This window comes from Halichoerus grypus, chromosome 3 (assembly GCF_964656455.1).
Source record: "Halichoerus grypus chromosome 3, mHalGry1.hap1.1, whole genome shotgun sequence".
NCBI classification, from domain to species: domain Eukaryota; kingdom Metazoa; phylum Chordata; class Mammalia; order Carnivora; family Phocidae; genus Halichoerus; species Halichoerus grypus.
Genome location: NC_135714.1, coordinates 196,791,343 through 196,811,061, shown reverse-complemented (window position 1 = coordinate 196,811,061; position 19,719 = coordinate 196,791,343). Strand labels below are relative to the sequence as shown.

At 36.4% G+C, this 19,719-nt stretch overlaps 1 protein-coding gene, 1 long non-coding RNA gene and 1 pseudogene across 2 annotated transcripts in view; 2 read left to right on the top strand and 1 right to left on the bottom strand.

Annotated features, from left to right (window-relative positions):
- LOC118528435 (uncharacterized) overlaps nucleotides 1-19,719 on the top strand; it is a 1,879,419-nt gene that overhangs the window by 233,836 nt on the left and 1,625,864 nt on the right. The window lies entirely within an intron of this gene.
- On the top strand, nucleotides 774-977 carry LOC118528442 (U2 spliceosomal RNA; annotated as a pseudogene).
- On the bottom strand, nucleotides 6,843-7,344 carry LOC118528437 (small ribosomal subunit protein eS12). Its single transcript, XM_036080844.2, has one exon. The coding sequence runs from the start codon at nucleotides 7,264-7,266 to the stop codon at nucleotides 6,868-6,870; it is 399 nt and encodes a 132-aa protein (XP_035936737.1). The 5' UTR covers nucleotides 7,267-7,344; the 3' UTR covers nucleotides 6,843-6,867.

Sequence of the window (19,719 nt, the reverse complement as noted above, 5' to 3'; positions counted from 1 at the left end):
TTAACCAACTGAGCCGCCCAGGCACCCTAAATTTAGTCTCTTATAAGCAGCATATAGTGGGCCTTGTTCATTGTTTTTGCATATATGTTTTTCCATTAAACCATTCTATGCCTTCTGATTGGAGAATTAAATTCACTTACATTTAAAAAAAATTTTTTTTATTATTATGTTATGTTAATCACCATACATTACATCATTAGTTTTTTTTATTTTTATTGTTATGTTAATCACCATACATTACATCACTAGTTCTTGATGTAGTGTTCCATGATTCATTGTTTGCGTGTAACACTCAGTGCTCCATGCAGTATGTGCCCTCTTTAAAACCCATCACCAGGCTAACCCATCCCCCCAACCCCTCCCCTCTAGAACTCTCAGTTTGTTTCTCAGAGTCCATAGTCTCTCATGGTCCGTCTCACCCTCCGATTTCCCCCCCTTCATTCTTCCCCTCCTGCTATCTTCTTCTTCTTCTTCTTTTTTTTTTAACATATAATGTATTATTTGTTTCAGAGGTACATGTCTGTGATTCATCAGTCTTGCACAATTCACAGCGCTCACCATAGCACATACCCTCCCCAATGTCTATCACCCAGCCACCCCATCTCTCTCACCCCCCACTCCAGCAACCCTCAGTTTGTTTCCTGAGATTAAGAATTCCTCATATCAGTGAGGTCATATGATACATGTCTGTCTCTGATTGACTTATTTCACTCAGCATAACACCCTCCAGTTCCATCCACGGCGTTTCAAATGGCAAGATCTCATTCCTTTTGATGGCTTCTTGGCCTTTTGGCTAAGATCAAGTGTAGTATCTGTTCTTACCAGTTTAAATTCACTTACATTTAAAGTAATTATTGATAAGGGCACCAGGGTAGCTCAGTCTGTTAAGTGTCTGCCTTTGGCTCAGGTCGTGACACCAGGGTCCAGGGATCAAGTCCTGCATCGGGCTCCCTGCTCAGTGGGGAGCCTGCTTCTCCCTCTGCCCTTCCCCTCTGCTTGTGATCTCTCTCTCTCTGTCTCTCTCAAAATAAATAAATAAAATCTTAAAAAAAATAATTATTGATAGTTAAAGGCTTACTAATGCTGTCTTATTAGTTTTTTTCTGCCTGTTTTTGTTTCCCTTTTCTTCTCTTTCTCTCTTGCTACCTTCCTTTGTGAATTAATGATTTTTAATAATGATATGCTTTGATTCTCTTCTCTTTATCTTTTATTTTTCTACTGTAGGTTTGTGCTTTGTGAGTATATGAGGATTACATAAGACATCATATGAATATAACAGTCTACTGTAAACTAATAGTAACTTAACTTAGAATACATACAAAAAATCTCTTTACCTTCCCATATTTTTGATGTCATAATTTACATCTTTTATATTGTGTATACATTAGCAAATTACTGTGGTAATAGTTATTTTCAACACTTTTGTCCTTTAACCTTTATACAAGAGTTAAGTGATTAACACACCATCATATTTCAGTGTTAGAGTATTCTGAGTTTGATTGTGTACTTACCTTTACTGCTGTGTTTGCTGTTTTCATATGTTTTAATGTTACTAATTTTCACCTTTTCACTTCAACTTGAAGTACTCCTTTCAGAAAGCATTTCTGTAGGTAGGTCTAGTGGTGATGACCTCCCTCAGCTTTTCTTTGTCTGAGAAAGTCTTAATCTCTTCTTCATTTCTCTGGGTAAAGTATTCTTAGTTGGCAGCTTTCTTTTTCTCTCAGCATGTTGAACGTATCATTCTACTTGCTCCTGGCCTACATGGTTTCTGCTAAAAAAAAATCCTTTTATAGCCTTATTGGGTTTCCTTTTATGTGAGGATTTTTTTTCCTGTTGCTGCTTTTTAAAAAATCTCCCATGGTCCTTTATTTTAGACAGTTTTATTATCATATGTCTTGGTGAATATATCTTTGATTGAATCTCTTTGGTGATCTATAAGCTTTATAATGTTGGATTCCCCAAATTGGAGAAATCATCAACCATTATTTCTTTTAATTAACTTTCTGTCCTTTTCTCACACCGTCCTCTTTCTCCAACTCCAGGAACGCATAGATGGTTTCTCTTCACAAATTCTATGGTTCATATTGGTTTTCCTTCCTCCCTCCCTGCCTCCTTCCCTTCTTTTTTCCTCCCTCCCTCCCTCTTCCTTCCTTCCTTCTCTCCTCCCATCCCTCCCCCCTCTCTCTCCCTCCCTCCCTTTCTCTCTTTCTTTCTTTCTTTCTTTCTTTCTTTTTCTTTCTTTCTTTCTCAATTTTGTTCTCTTCTGACCAATTTCAAGTGACCTGTCTTTCCTTCACAGATCCTTTCTCCAGTTTGATCCAGTCTGATGTTAATGCTCTCTGTTGGATTTTTCATTTTATTCATCGTATGCTTTAGTTCCATATTTTCTTCTTGGTCTCTGTCAGACTTCCTGTGGATATTGTGAATTGTTTTTCCAGATTCCGTTGAATTGTTTTTCTGTGTTTTCTTATATCAGCGAGCATCCTTAAAACAACTATTTTGAATTCTTTATTGAGCAAATTATAGATCTCCACTTTTCATGGGTTGGTTACTGGACAGTTATTGTGTTCCTTTGGTGGTGTCACATGTCCTTAATTTTTCGTGTTCCTTGAAGTCTTATGTTGTTGTCTTCACATTTGAAGGAGTCACCTCCTCCAGTCTTACTGACTGGCTTTGGGAGAGAAACACTTTTCTTGTATCCTGTTTGGGATTCTAAATCTTTCCCAAGCTTTTCTATGTATATTCCTGCTCCACATATCTTATTCACTTCTGAGGGAAATTCTTAATATTGAATGCTTTCTCTCAGTCTTACAAAGCCAGGCCAAGTGCTTATAACTTCCTTCTTGCTTTCCCTAGGATGCTGCTAGTTGCTCAAGTGTATTTGCTTTCTCCCAGTCCTACAGAGGCAGACCAGTTATCTGCACATGCTTGCTTGCCATTTGCTAAAGCTTGCTGTCTCTGTCCTGGGGACATGCACAGGCAGCCCTCCATCAGGTGAGGGGATTTGTGGGTAAGACATGTGAAGCATTGGGGATGTCCCTGGGCCAGTTGGGGGATCCATGGGCTAGCATTTTTTTTTTTTTAAAGATTTTATTTATTTATTTGAGAGAGAGAGAATGAGAGAGAGAGAACACATGAGAGGGGATAGGGTCAGAGGACGAAGCTGACTCCCTGCCGAGCAGGGAGCCCGATGCGGGACTCGATTCAGGGACTCCAGGATCATGACCTGAGCCGAAGGCAGTCGCTTAACCAACTGAGCCACCCAGGCGCCCTGGGCTAGCATTTTTATTGGCTCATGGGTGTGTTTCCTGATGAAGTCAACGAAGGATTTACTAGAATTTGCATTCCTTTGATGCCCTCTAAGTGTCCTGGCTGCTGGTCTTCCAGCTGCTCCCTTCTTGTAGGCATGTACACACCTCAGTATTCCAGATAGGATGAGAAAGAAGTGGGTCTCTTTGGCTGTGTCTTGCAAAGCTGGGGAAGCTGGGTGCTCACTCACATGCTCTCCCTTTTCCCTTTGGAGAAACCAGGACCAAAATGGTCTCCCTTCTTAGCATAGAGCTATGCTGCCTTAGAAGAGGGGTGACATGGGTAAAGTACAACCATTCCTCTTATCCCCTTCAATTCATTCACTCTTATTTTCGTTGTTTTGTTTGTTTGTTTTTGTATTGTTTTGCTTTGCTTTCTGGTCCAGTAGTGTGCTGAGGTTTCCACAATGGCACTTTCTTCCATGGGTGATTGTTTAAATCATTGTTCTTTAAGGGGAAGCTGGTAGAAAATGTCTATTCCATCAAATTGATGACATCACTCTCCAGAAAGATCTTGTTCATTTTCTTTCCCTTTTATCTGCTAAATTATATGTCTTTCGTAGTTAAGGTATATATGTAATTCTAAATTTGATCATCAAATCTTTCTTGTATATTTTTCAGACATCTTTTCCTAAGTTTTTTCTTGTTTTTTAAACTTCTAATTATTTGTTCTAAAATCCTTTTCATTTTTATATGGAAAACTTTAGCAGTCTTTTTCTTTGCAGTTGGCACTACTTTTGTATTGAAACTGTTATTTTCTACTTCAAAAAATATAAAGATTTCTTTTTGTAATGTTACATGTTTATTTATTTTTTTATTTTTTTGTTTACCTTTAAGTTTATGTTCAATAAAAATTATATTTATGGTATGAGGCATACTAATTAATTCTGTTTTTTTCCATTTATTGAATAATTCATCCTTTCACAATGAAATATAATGACACCTCTATCATGTGTTATGGACTTTTTCTGAGTTCCTTCTCAGCCTGTGTTCTAATTAATTCAGGCCACTGGGTATTGTTTTAAATATTCTAACTTAAATTTTATTATAGAAAACTTGTCCTTTTAGGTAAGTACCCATACCTTGTTCTCTTCTAATTTGTCTTAAATATTGGATATCCATTCATCCAAATAAATTTCAGCATCAGATGTATAAGTTCAGTAAAAGAGACCTATTGCAATAGTTAACATCTTGATGGTACTTAAATAATATATTAAAAGCTATATCTATCTAGAACTCACTATGTGCCAGGCACTCTTTTATGTGCTTATATGCATTTATTTATTTTATCCTCATAACAATATTATGAGGTAGATATTTAATTGCATGCATTTTAAAAGGCATAGAGAGTTGAAGAACCTTGTCTTATTTCATATGGGTAGAAAGTGGTGAAGTTGGCAGTCCAACCCAGTTTGTCTGGCTTTTGTCATTGTTCTTCTACTGAGAGTACTACTCTATGATGTCTCTTAGTTCTCTATCCTAGTGTATTATTAAATGCACCTCTTTCCCCCTTAACTTTTTTAATCTTCATACATTACACTGCAAACTATGTAAGAACAGATAATTTTTTTCTGTTGTTTTTTTTTTTTTTCACTATTATATTTCCAGCTCTTAGAATGGTTCCTGGCACAAATTAGATACCCAATAAACATTTCTCAGAGTTATTGAATTTCAATTATGTTAAATCTTAGAGCATAAAAATACCCAAAACTCTGAACTGTCTAGGACTCTTTGGAAAGATTCATTTTTCTATTAACATTATCCTTCCACTACATCAATAAATAGTGTATTACTTTCATTTTTAAAAACTATACTGTCATCTATTTATTTATCCATTTTCAAAGTATTATACATTTCTGTCTGCCAACTGAAGGTGATACTGTCACATCCTAATCATCTTTTATAAATAGAAGACTAAAACAAAACATTTTGTGTGCATCTCATGTGAATTATGAAGAACTACCAGCCTTGATATGTTTCCCCAAGACCAGTACCTTAGGAGCTAAGAATCCCTAATGTGTTAGACCTTTTTTATAGTTATTATATCCCTATGGTGAATGCCATGCAAACATCAGAAAATTTGGTCTTAGATGCAATTTTTTCCCTATAGTCTGATGTAAATATTTATCAGTTTGTCTTTCTAGGTAAAGAATATGCCGTGTGTCTGTCTAACTGCTCTTCTTCATTTTCCTGGAACAAAGTTTCTCCATTCTTCATAGGATATTGATTATTAGAATCCTCGTCTAGAACACATATTGTACATAAGAATATTACTCTGACTGACTTATTCCTGGTGAGGTTCTTTGATATATTCATTATTATACATCTCATTTGTGACCAAGCTGATCCTTCACGGGATTATAATATTCTAGTTCTTCACATATTATTTCCATAATATTCTTAAGATTTACCCATCAGCTGGATGGTTTTATTTTTTGCAAGTTTCTAATTTTGTCACCATTTAAATATACCACATAAGTATCTCACATTTTTAATCCATTTTTAAAAGTTTTAAAATTTATATAAAGATATTTTTTCCTAATTATACTTTGGAGAATACAGGCATTAACCTGTCCTTCAGGCAAGGATCAAATGAAGAGGGTGGTATTGTTGATCTCACTGCTTAGAGAAACCAAGAACAGTGAGAATATGGTCCCTGTCTTACCTAAAAGATTTCACAATTGAATGGAAGAGAGAATCATCAAAAAAATAAGTCATGATGCATTATATTTATTGCCGTAGAGGATAAGCTGCAGCCTTGGCTTGGCTTCACTGAGTGGGCTAATATAAAGCTGAGGATGGGTAAAGCATTTCCAGGTGAAAAGTGAGGATATATTATAGAGGAAACAACATTTGCAAGTATAATGGAAGCAGGAAAGAGCTGGGGATATGAGAAAATGGGAATACAGTGTGACTTGAATGAAGATAAAATAGCAAAAGATGAGTTAGGGCCAGACCATAATGGGCCTTTTCCTTAATAAACATGCTCTCAATTAAGCATCAGCTCTTTTTATTTTAAGTTTCTTGTGTTTGTGTTTTTGAATAAGTTTTTTTTTAAATAAAAAAAAATATGATATATTAAGTTCTATGTCCTAGTTCAAATAAGATTATGTGGAATATTCTGGGAACTTATTATAAATATTGTTTTCATGGTAAAATCATTTTGCAAATTGGGACAACTTATTAACCAATTTGTGAAACACAATCCTTTTCCAATCTGGGTACTTCCTCTAATTTTTTGTAAAAATTTGTTTTTTTCCACTACTTAAAATCTTTAAGTCAAATGCTGTTCTCTGAGAATGCTTGGAGACCATTACTGGACTGATCTCTTCCAAAGTTGCTGAACACTTAATTTGCCTGGGTCAACTCCCAAAACCAAGAGGTGGTAACGTTTACCTCTGCTTTTGTCTGTTGTTTCATTGCTGAAGGTCACCATTAATGGAATTACTTTGATATTTGGGGATAGACTTTGAGAAACATATGCACTATATAGTCTTAAAACTGAAAACTGTATTTTGTGTGTGTGTGTGTGTGTGGAACAAGAACCAAGTTTATTTGTTCATTTCTTGCACTTGAAGTATTCCTCAATGACATCCTTCGCCTGAGACTCTTTGCCATAGTCCTTAACCACCACACAACTGCAACCAACCACTTTACGGGGTTTTCCCTCTCTGTCAATTTTACAGAGGCCTACCCATTCCCCTAGTTTCTTGTTGTCATCAACCTTGATTAGGTTGATTTGGTGTTCAGCACAAAGGGCCTCCACCAACTTGACATACATAGGCTCATCACAGTTGGATGCAAGCACACAAAGATGGGCCTGGCGCTTGTCTAAGGCTTTGGCAGCTTCGCGAATTCCACGTGCTAGGCCATCGTGGATGAGGGCGGTCTTCAGCACCTCTTGTAAAGCAGTATTAACGTCCATTACACCTCCAGCCGCAATGCCTTCCTCGGCCATGGCGGTGGATTACGAGTGTAGCCGAATCTTGACTGCACGCGACCTTCCGCCTCCGCACCACTCGGCGGCGGCAGGGAAAGAGTGAAAACTGTATTATTAACATAATCACTATATACTTTCTGATTCAGTGCAAAAGAGTGACAGCAATCACTCCTAAATTATGTTTTGTCATTATGAGGAATCTCTTCAATTGGAAAATAAATGCTTAAAACTCTAGGTTCTCCATGATTACTGAATCTCATTCTGACTGGATAAAATGTCATTATTAGGCAATTTCTATATGAGAATCCCTCACTCACCTTGATGGCTGAAAACTGATGATTTACCAACATTTTTTTATTCTCATAATCTTGTATTTTATATAATAACCATTATCTTATCTTTATCTTGTGGTTTTATCATTAAGTTTGCTTCCATAGAATTGGTCAACATGATCTCATGGGTTCATACGAACTTGATCATGTTCTGTTTGGACTTTATTCCTCCTTATGTTACTTGCATTCCAGAACTCATTTCCATCTGCTCTGAATGGCAAACTGGCTGTATATTGATTCAACAAGAGTAAAAGCTGGAGATTTTATATCTAATAATAATTTATACAGACAGGCAGGCAAATCAAATTTATTGAATTTGCAAAAAAAAAAAAAATAACTAGTGGGGAAGTCTTTACTGGAAACGTGAAGGAAATAATATGATTTCCCCTGCTTGATGCTTGATTCTTTGGGGGTGAAGTAACTTCTGTTGAGCAACTGTAATTAAAGATCAGTGATCTGAAAGAGCTAATTATCCAAGATCAATGTTGATGGTATTTTAAAAGTTTCATATCAACCTCACGATGTTTATGTCATGGGAGATTTTATTTTTCAGCACACACACACACAAAAATATTAGCACTTTCATTAGATAAAGTGTATAAAACTCAAATATCATCCAGTAATTTCATACTTGGCAAATGCAATATGAAGTTGAAATTTATTTCAATTACAGTTCTTTTCCCACATGCTAAAGCTATTTTAACCTTTAGCAGCATACAATTATTTCAGAATAGATCATTTTTAATGATTCATTATGTATGAGGTCATTTAACAATGCAATTAGCTTTGTGATGAAATTTCTATTCTTTTGATCATTCTGTACCTATAATGAATGAGGAGAGTTTTACATCTAATTTTCTGAAATTAGAAGATTAAAGATAGAAACAGACTCTTGTATTTAAATGACTAGACTCAAAATGACTACATTGCATTAGTCTTTCAGATGTGCACCTAGAATTGCAGAACTTTGACTGCACTGTTACTGGTTTTTTTTTTTTTTTTCCATTATTCGTTCAACAGATTCCTTGGTACTGTGCGGCCTGCTTCCGTTATCACCCACGTTTTCAGAATGTGCTGGAGATTAAAAAATAGGGCTTGCAACTTCTCAGGAAGGACATGCATTAGTATATTGTGCAGAAGACTAAGAAATGTGGCCCCAAAAGGCTAGAATATAATTTTTGAAGCCCTGTGCAAATATTGCAATGTGCTATAGAAACAGTAGTTTTTTGTTACATATTTTTTATTATCATTGGCTAGATATTTACTATATATATATTCAGTTAAGTCATATTGTGTTTTTATTTCCAAGCTTTGTGTTTCATACTAGTTAATCACTGAGGCATTGTATTTTTCATTTAAAATGGGTTTCAAATCAAGAGTAACTTTTATAGTTGATGAAACTTATATGGGCTTTTATTCTCCATCCTGTAAACACGAAGAGATTCAATTGATGTGAAAAAAGATAAAATGAGTTCTAGATCTGTTAAGATTTGGTTAAGGATGAAAACATAGCTGAAGCACATTATATACATATATATGTCTTTGTGATTTAAAATAATACTCTCACGTTACTTGCTGTTTTGGCTCATCATAAGAAAACATAATTTTATATTGAATTGACTGATGGTTTATCTTAAAAATTTTAAAGCTGTATATGTCTGTGGATTAAGTTTTATTACCAGTGGGTTGAATTTTGCTCCCCCCACAAAAGAAGCTATCCAATGAACCATCTTTAATGAAGTTGATATCAAAGTTATATAAAAATAATTTTCAGAAACATGATTGGAAAAACTATTAAATAAGAGTATAATTATTTTCATAGACACAAGTACCATTCCTCTGTATTTAATATATCTTTTAAAGTAAAATTGCTGTTAGTATGACTGTTTTTGAATTGATAAATAAGATAAATTTTAAAAAACCTCCCTTAATATAGTCAATTCCTCATTAAGAATGATTATAAAGAGATTTAGTACAATGGATAACTCCAAACTCATTCATATTGGATTTTGAAATATTTGCCCTTAGAAATGCTTGACCTACCTATAACTCTATCTGAAATTTTACAATTCTTAATGAAGCCACATTAGCAGGGACATTAGCTGATGGCCTAAATTTCCACACCTGCCCCAAACTATAATAAGATTTATGTAACCAGAACTCTTTGTGGAGAAATACAGCAAGAGTTTTTTGTACTTGGAAAAAAAACCCAGAGGAGAATTATGTTTTCCTCATTATATTTGTGATTTGAAAGAGGAGATATTAATCTTTTATCCTAACAGAAACAGAACTCTAACATTTGAAATGACATAAGGAAATTATACTTACACACATAAACTTAAATATATTGAGTTTTACTGACAGGAAGTTGTAATTAAGATCTTACATTAAAAGTTAATTAGTCTGAAGTATAGATTATTTTTGCCTGAGGAAAAATTAGAAGTGACTGTACAATATATTTTTTTTACAGATCAAAAATAAAATCCATATGATTATAGTTTAAATGAACTAAATGAGGGACGTTCTCACTCCAGAATGGTTTTATTTCTGCATATAGTCAAAAGCACAGACACTTTTGATAATATCTTTGTTTACCTATTACCTAAGAACTCATTTGTGCAGTTAAGAATTATGACAGAAAACCCACCTGTGTTAGTTTCCTAGGCTGCCTTAACAAAATACCACAAACTGGGTCACTGAAAGCAACAAAAATTTATTCTCTCAGAGTTATTGAAGTGAGAAGTTCGAAAGCAAGGTATTAGCAGGACGAAGTTGCCTTTGAAGTTTCTAGGAAGAATCATTTGCCTTTTCCTAGCTTCTGGTGGCTCCTGGAAATCCTTGGCATCCCCTGGCTAACGGCTGTATCACTTACTGTGTCTTCAGGCCTTCTTCCCTGTGTGTCTGTCATCTTCTTATAAGTAGACAATTCACTGGGGCCAGTGCCCATCCTAATCCAGTATGATCTCATCTTAACTTGATTATATATGCAAAGACTCTGTTTCTAAATAAGGGCACTTTCAGAAGTAGTGGGGGTTAGGCCATGAGGAGGTCTTTTTGGGGGACAAATTCAACCCACTAAAACATCCTCTTCCGAATTTCATGAGTAACATCTAGATGGATATGAATATGTTGCTCTGATCCATTATGAATTAGTGAAGGGGAAATTTCCAGGCTCAGGGGCTCTTCTCTCTCCCAGCTTGTCTACATGTTTCTGTGGTAAGACTATTACTGATCTGGACACCATCAAATCTTCTGTTGCTCATTCTCCATGCTAGACCTCCTCTAGTTTCTACATATCTCCTGCCTGTTTTTATTCCAATCAGGGTTGGATCTGTAACTCCAGATTGAGCTAATTCTGTGAAAGGCAGCTATGTTTCTTGTTTCGTTTCTTGTTTCGTTTTGTTTCCATACTGGGGTAAGATAGACAGATAAATAGACCGACCATCCTCCAACATACACACCAAGAGAAGTGGAGGCACATTATTTCATTGGAGACAATCAGGAATTAGCATGTCTTAAGAGGAAAGATAATTTAAAACACCATTCATAATAGAATCAGGGATAAAAAATGTGTATTCAAAATGGAAAATTTTGTCACATTTTCTGTTTGTAGAATTTTTTTCATGATCTTGCTTTATGTTAATTATCAAAGCAGTACAATACTGAGGAAATTTCCTAGCAAAGAAGATCTCTAGAAGATTTGTATATGCAATACTTGCTCACTTGAGATAATTAACTATTTTGATTAGTACATGAATATATAAATGAACTCTGTAAATTGAGACCAGACTTTGTTTTAAAATGATTCTTTGAAGACTTGTAAATGTTATTTTACTATCTTTGTAATTGAATATAACTTGGAATATAAAAGTTGTATGGCTTCCCTTCATTTAGCACCTCCCCCCAAAAAAAAACCCTCTTTCTTTCTAATATCTAATGAATAAATACTGACTTCCTTCTGGAAAGTTGTACACACACACACACACACACACACACACACACGCAAATGGCAGGACTACTTTCAATAATTTGACTTTTATATTTTAGCCCACTCCTTAACTAATATTATCTTCACAGACCTAGATATCACTTGTAGTAATTAAAATAATTATATATTATCCCCAAAGGAAATACTGTTACCTGTAGGAAAGCCATTTCCTCAGTGAAAACAAAGGAATTATTAGCCACATAAAGGCAGCATGTAAAAAACAGAATTCAGTGTGTTTATTTTTCTGTTTTTATTTTTGTCTCTTATTTTAATCTTTTGTGGTCTTTCTAAAAGAAGCATGCTTGAGACTTTCTTACATACAAAGATCAGTCACTTATGAGATAATAATATTAAAAAATCTGCACTAATCTTATTCTGTTTGCTCAGTGATCTCTTTTGGAATCCTTTACCCAATGCATGCACAAACAGTTTAATTAGTTGAGATACTACAAATCTCCAGCAGATATCACTTTTTGATGAGTTGCAGAAAAGGCATGTGACGATTACTTTTTAGAGAATGAGGAGTTAATGAATTGGCACATTTTCAAAATTCTAGTTAAAATCTCCAAAATACTATTTTGTGTTATATCGTTTGTAAGGCAGGCTTTATTCTTACAATTCATTATAAATATTTATTAAATAAAAGGTGCACTTGTATGTGGAAATGTAAGATTGTAAACTTTTAAAAAAAGGATTTTGACAGAAAAGGCACACTAAAAAATGTATTCACATGGTCCTCTTTGAAAAAGATTAGGAGCCATTAACGTGTCAATGAAAACTCAAAATTCACATGATTATTTCCCCAACTCTTACACAAAGTTAGTAGTAGTATTGTGTTTCAACAACTACTAACTGAGTGATAGCTCATTTAGAAAAAATAAAAGGAATAATGTTGTTATAATCTTCCCGTGAATCAATTTTCCAAAAAGAAGCATTTTTGTGATCAAGAAGAAATAGTAGCTATTCATGAGCCTCATTACCTACTTGCATATGGCTCTAATGAAATAGATAAATGGCTTAAAATTTTTTTGTCTGTATGGTTTTAAACAAATACTCATTCTTACTCAGAACTAGAATATTCCTGAGTATCTTTGGAATAGCTTACAGGCAAAGCGTCACAAGTAGGGCTCAATCCTATCTGCTACTATCATAAAGCCATTTATCGGTGTTCTAATGCAACATGTTTTCTTGGTTAGCTCTGAAGTTTTCTGTTTCTGGGATATGTATTATCTCAAACAAGGTCTTAGCCTGGAGAGCACTAGGAGCACATCTACTTTAATAGAGAGAGCCCACAGACTTGCTCTCAAACTACTGACAGATCTCTTTGCTTGGAACGTTCAGCACAAGTTGGCTGTTCAATTATGGCAGTTGTTAAGATGAAGTACAAGTAGAATTCCCTGCTCTTAGTTGAAATAGCGGAAGTTCAGACAAAACATGGACCCGTGCCCTTGGCTATTTTAACAGCTTTGCCTCTAGACACCTGCAGCCTGGGCAGGACGTGGGTGTTCATTCTGAACATTGGCATTGGTTCTACACTTCCTGTTTTGGCCTCATATTTTGAACATTCCAGATTAGCACTGGGTCCTATTGGTGAGAATGGATCCTATAGGAAATATGGCTTGATGTCGTTCAATGGGACACCACCTGAAGATTCCAAAATCCTATTAAAAAAAGGAAAGAGAGAGCAGGAGGGAGGGAGGGAGCTAGGTGACTGTATGCTTGTCTTATAAAGAGAGCTCCTGTTGCCTCATGGGGAAAGTATAGCACAGTCAAAAATGTGGAACAGGAAGGCGGACCAAGCAAGAAGGAGAAAGTCTGAAAAGAGTCACGTTACTGAAGAGCTTTTGGTCGAGGTGCCTTTTTCCTTGCTACATGTTGAGGAGCAGCCAGATGGGAGAAGATGCAGAGATGGTCACTGTAGTGGCGTGATCACAGCAATGTGGGCGGGTGAGGTAGTCTCGCCCCAGCCTCACCTGTGAGCAGGGCTGACAGTGCGTAGGTCCCTGATGACTCACACAGGCTCTGAGTCCCAGTGCCCCGTATCGAACCTCCTGTGCGGGCGTGATGCTGAACTCCTGTGAAATGGAAGTCACACATGCATATTCAGTTTGCAAGGAAGGAGAAAAGAAATATATGTGATTTGAGGAGGCAGAAATTCCATTCGCTGGAAATTTGTTAATTTGCACGTTGGCAAACTGCAAACGTAGACCTTGGCATGAAAATGAGTCCTGTGGATTTTTACATGTAAGTGCAAATTAGGAAAGTACTACTAGTTCTGTCATGTATGAGGGCGAAACATGTGGCGTTCAGCCCTCCACTACATAATGAAGGAGAAATGTCATCTTTTTTCATCTAACAATAACTTAGGCACTGTTTGTATTTCTATACTTTGTTACTTTTTCTTTTGTAATCAACAGCTACTCAATTTGAGAGCCAGTTATAGTCATCCTTTTAAATTTAGCTTTTATAATAAATTTTTTTGAGAGTAGGTGAATTTTAAAATACCCCAACATTTACTATTTTGGCAAAGAAACATGTTCAAGAGCCGACAGCACTTTCCCTTTGTTGCAAAGCATGGGAGATTTTTGACGCTGCTGTCAGCAGAGATAATTAATATTTCTTCTAACGTGTTGTTTAGAAATGAGGTAGATATGAAATCCACACTTTCTATTTCTACTTGATATTGGATGGCAAAAAATATAAGAGAAGAAATACTGCTCTTATAAGAAGTAGTGCCCCTGTAATGAAGGTGGGACGCGTTTTGTTAATTGGTTCTTTCTATATTCACTTGTTTGATTTTGTAATAAATATTTCCTGAGTGCCTACTACATGCAAACAATGCTGACCAGCAAATCTGTCACATTCTGTTTGAAGACACAGATGTTTAACTTCTAATTGCAGATTAAGTAATTATGACTGCTGTAAGTGTTATAAAAGAGAAGCACAGAGTAATATGAGAGAGTGAAACAGGGAGTCGGAAAAAGCTTCGTTGAGAACCTTTAAACAGAGCATTGACAGACAGGAATTATCTGAGCATGATTGGGAAGGGAGGAAAGCAAGGCTCTCCAGGAGGCAGAAGGAACAGCATGTGCAAGACTTTCAGGCTAGGAGGAACTGGCCCTTTTACAGAAATGAAGGAAGAGATGCAGAGCTAGAAAGCAGAACACAGACTGGGAAGGGCCCACAGGATGATGCAGGGCTTTGTAAGTCATGTCAAGAATTTTGCTCTGTGTTATTTAGTGTCAAGAGAAGCCATGGGAGGGTTTTTTAAACATGTAATAAACACGGGATTTAAGGCTGGAAAATAATCTTAGGTTCATATGGTACAATTTTACATCTTAAAAGGCTAAGGCCCTAGAAGGGGAAGGGCTTTCCCCCAAGTTCCTGATGCAAGTTAGTGTGGAAGGCAGAAATAGTTTTCCTAAATTCCTCAGAATATTTTCAGTGGAGGTTCATAGCTACAAGGTAAGAGGCCTTGGCCTCTTCTCCTGCACAGGTAAGTTTTAGTGGGAAAAGCAGTGGAAACAGTACTGTTGCATTTACGGCAAGACTCATAATAACTGATGGGGAACTGTTGGGTCCAAAGAGATGGGAACATCAAAGAATGTTTTGTGCTAAATTAAAGTTCATATATATTAGTATTTGAAATTCATCTGTAAAAGGAATATATATACACCGCCTGCTTCCCTTTCCCCACTCCCATCAAGCCACCCACTCCCAGATGCTATTTAATTGTAATTAGCTCATTTAGAAGTAACAACAGAAAACCTGTACCTGATTCACCTAATTGTATGGCTATCATGGTTTAAAACATGTTGAAATCTAGACAAAGAGGCAGGATTGTCTCTTAAGAGTATTGGCTCTGAATCCTAACTACCCGAGTTGAAAATATAGCTTCATATATTCTGCATTTGGGATGTTGGCAAAATGACTTAACCTCCATATCCCTTAGAGAGAGGAGAGAGAGGGAGATGAGAGTGAGTTTCTAGGGATTAAAAGAATTAATGAAGTAAATTAATACACTTAATTAATAAAATTACTGAGTATATTTCCAGTCATGTAGTAAGCATATAATAAATATCGACCAGAAATAAATATTAACCAGAATATTTCTATTGTTATTAGGAAAAAAACTTTAGGGGTGCCTGGGTGGTGCAGTCAGTTAAGCCTCTGGCTCTTAGTTTTGGATCAGGTCCCGATCTCAGGGTCCTGAGATCCAGCCCTGAGGCTGGCTCCATGCTCAGCAGGGAGTCTGCTTAAGCCTCTCTCTCCATCTCCCTCTGCCCCTCCCATTCCTCTTGTTCTCTCACTCTCTCTCTAAAATAAGTAAATAAATCTTTTTTTATAATTAATTTATTTGAGAGAGGGAGAGAGAGAGATACAGAGAGAGAGAGCATGAGCAGGGGGGGAGGAGGCAGAGTGAGAGGGAGAAGCAGACTCCCCACTGAGCAGAGAAGGGATATGGGGCTCCATCCCAGGACCCTGGGACCATGACCTGAGCCAAAGGCAGATGCTTAACTGACTGAACCACCCAGGCGCCCCATAAATAAATCTTAAAAAAAATAAAAAGGCAAACTTTAAAGAATTAGCTGGATGGAGATAGGCAGGAAACAACAGTTATGATGAACCTGGTCTCACAATTCTTTATTAATATTTAATCTGCCATCTTCCCTGGACAGTGAGGAGTAGACTGAATTTCCTTACTGTAGATGAGGGAGAAAATTCCATTTAGTCAAGATGATTGGAATTTATCACAAGTGATTTATTTTATGAAATGATTATAAAAATATCCAGACCTTATCCTGACTTTTACCTCATAATACTCACATACACACACGTGACATGAAAGGTTTTACAAACAAAATACTTAAAATCATCACAAAACCTGCTTCCCAGGCCTATCTTCTGGGTTATCAGAGTCATCTGCTTTGTCCTTTATGTTGCATTCTGCTCTGTAAGGCAGATATCCTGGCTATCTTGGACTTATGTGATCCCTGCATGCATGGAGAAAATTGATGGAGAAAGGAGAGAACTTGTGAGAATAACAACAACGACTTTTGTCCTCATCCTGAGATGACTTCTATGAGCTCAGCTTCTGAGATTCACCTGTATAATGTAGTAGAGATACAGGTTTCTTTTATATTACTTTTCCAAAAGAAGTCAGACAGCCATGACCTTAGGCCATGAGACATTACTTTTTCAGCCAAACTTTGTGACTGTTTCCTAAAAACCTCATTTGCATCCAGAACCTCCAAGTGTCTGTTCCTTGTGTCTTTCACATCTAAAATTTGCACCTTGCCCTACCCTTCTATCTGTCATACAACTCTCCCCATATTTTATTTTTTATTTTTTTTAAAGATTTTATTTTTATTTATTTGAGAGAGACAGAGAGAACAAGCAGGGGGAGCTGCAGGCAGAGGGAGAGGGAGAAGCAAGATCCCCGCCGAACAGGGAGCCCGATGCGGGGCTCGATCCCAGGACCCTGGGATCATGACCTGAGCCGAAGGCAGATGCTTAACCAACTGAGCCACCCAGGCGCCCCGCTCTCCCCATGTTTTAGTACTAGGTTGCCATCTGCTGAAAACTTCCCCTACCACCAAGGCCAAATAATGTTTCTAGTCACTGATTTCTTGAATAAATATCTCTCTGCTTTTCTAATTTACATTTTTTCCAAAGAAGACATACAGATGGCCAGCAGACACATGAAAAGATGCTCAACATCACTCATCGTCAGGGGAATGCAAATCAAAACTACAATGAGATATCACCTTACACCTGTCAGAATGGCTAAAATCAACAACACAAGAAACAACAGGTGTTGGCAAGGATGTGGAGAAAGGGGAACCCTCTTGCACTGTTGGTGGGAGGCAAACTGGTTCAGATACTCTGGAAAACAGTACGACGTCTCTCAAAAAGTCATGATCCAGCAATTGCACTACTACATATTTACCTCAAAAATACAAAAATATGAATTCAAAGGGATACATGTACCCCAATGTTTAAAGCAGCATTGTCTAGAAAAGCCACATTATGGAAACAGCTCGACTATCCATCTACTGATGAATGTATAATGAAGTGATGTGTGTGTATATACACACACACACACACATATATATATAATGGAATAATATATAATGAAGAATGTATATATAATGATGAATGTACAACAAAATGGTGTGTGTGTGTGTATGTATGTGTGTATATATATATATATATATATATATATAATGGAATATTACTCAGCTATAAAAAGGAATAAAATCTTGCCATTTGCAATGACATGGATGGAGTTAGAGGGTATTATGCTAAGCAAAATAAGTCAGAGAAAGACAAATACCATGTGATTTAATTCATATATGGAATTTAAGAAAGAAAACAAATGAGCAAAGTGGGGAAAAAGGGAGAAAGAGAGCAAACCAAGAAACAGGCTCTTAACTCTAGAGAACAAACTAATGGTTACCAGAGGGGAGGTGGGTGGGGGGATGGGTTAACTAGGTGATGGGGATTCAGGAGGGCACTTGTGATGAGCACAAGCTGATGTATGGAAGTGTTGAATCACTGTATTGTACATCTGGCACTAATATTGCACTCTATGTTAACTAATTGGAATTTAAATTTAAAAAATTAACGAATGAATTATGCCACTAAATCAGCCTTTCACAGATAGGGTGTGTTTCTTCCTTAAAAGTCAAACCTAATTTTCTAGTGAGCCAGGATTGTGACTTGTACTTACCCGTGTTCACAGGAATATCCAACAGAGACTTATTGAAGATCATAGATTTAAAGATTACACTGACACATAATTGAATGGTGGGCAGGCCACTTCTGTTCCATCCTTCCCACCCTAAAAATTGTAAAAGGGAGAGTTACTCCGAAACCTGGCAAGTCCATAGGGTTGCTTGCTGCTGTGTTTTATGGTACCTATATATAACTTCCACACAGACCAAAGTGAAAAAAAAGTTTTCATATTTACATATAATTCAGCCGTGTGAAGAGAAAACTATTCTTACAAACCCCCAAAGGAGAGTTTTTCACATTTTTCATATTTAAAGTGCACAAAGTCAGTAAATTCACAAGTAAACAGAGAGCTTGTTCTTTTGAGAGCAGCATCTTGGGGTTTAGTCTACCAAATCACACTACATATGCAAATGTCATTTGAATGCAGTTTAGCTGCATGCAAAGCGGTACAGAAATCTCAAGGGTCAAAGATTTGAAAATATTTGCAGCATGAAAATCACAGAGGCAAATGTTTGATGTACAGATGTGTGTACTAAAATAGGTCACGGTTAGATTGGTTCATCTATTTTATTCAATCCCTTATTTGGAATTATTTACTAGGGTTTTCTTTTTACGTATGTGTGACTTGGGTTTCAGTACTACAATGAATTCAAAATGGTGTTCCAGAATCAATATTAGTTCCAAATATAGCATATATTTACTATGCGGATGGTAGGGGATTTGTAGAAATCTCTAGGAACACTATAAATCTAATGTAAAAAAAATTAGTTTGTTTTGTTTTGTTTTTGTGCGCTCGCTCTCTCTCTCTCTCTCTCCCTCCCTCCCTCCCTCTTTCTGATTAGGCATGTTTGTGAACTCCAAGGGGTCTGCCCTCTGTCATGTTTCTCTGGATTTACATTATTTTTCATTCTCTAGTCGAGGAACTTGGTTGTCTTAACTTCCTCACATATATGTTTCTAGGTTATAAATAACTTAAGTTCTAACGTTTGAGATATTCTTTAACATATTTCCAACTTGTAAGATGTAACCAACTCTTTAACTCAGCAATACACCATTATCATTAGGCATGTGTTATGAAACTTAATATTAAATATTGAAAAAAATAACAGAATCCAATAGGTATCTTAAATAAACTCATTCTAAAAGACAAATAGCCAGAAAGTCAATCAGACTAAAAGTTTCCAATATTTTTAGTACTGAGATCATTTACTATTTTATTTATTCATTCCCTAAATGTTTATTGAGCCCTGCTCTTCCCTAAGCATTCTGGTGGGAACAGGGATGTCATCATGAACAAGAAGATTTGGACCCTGCTCTGGGGAGTGAGTGGTCTAGAAACTTGAACAGAGCTATTAAAAATGAAAACAAACAAAGACACCTGGGTGGCTCAGTTGTTTTAAGCATCTGCCTTCG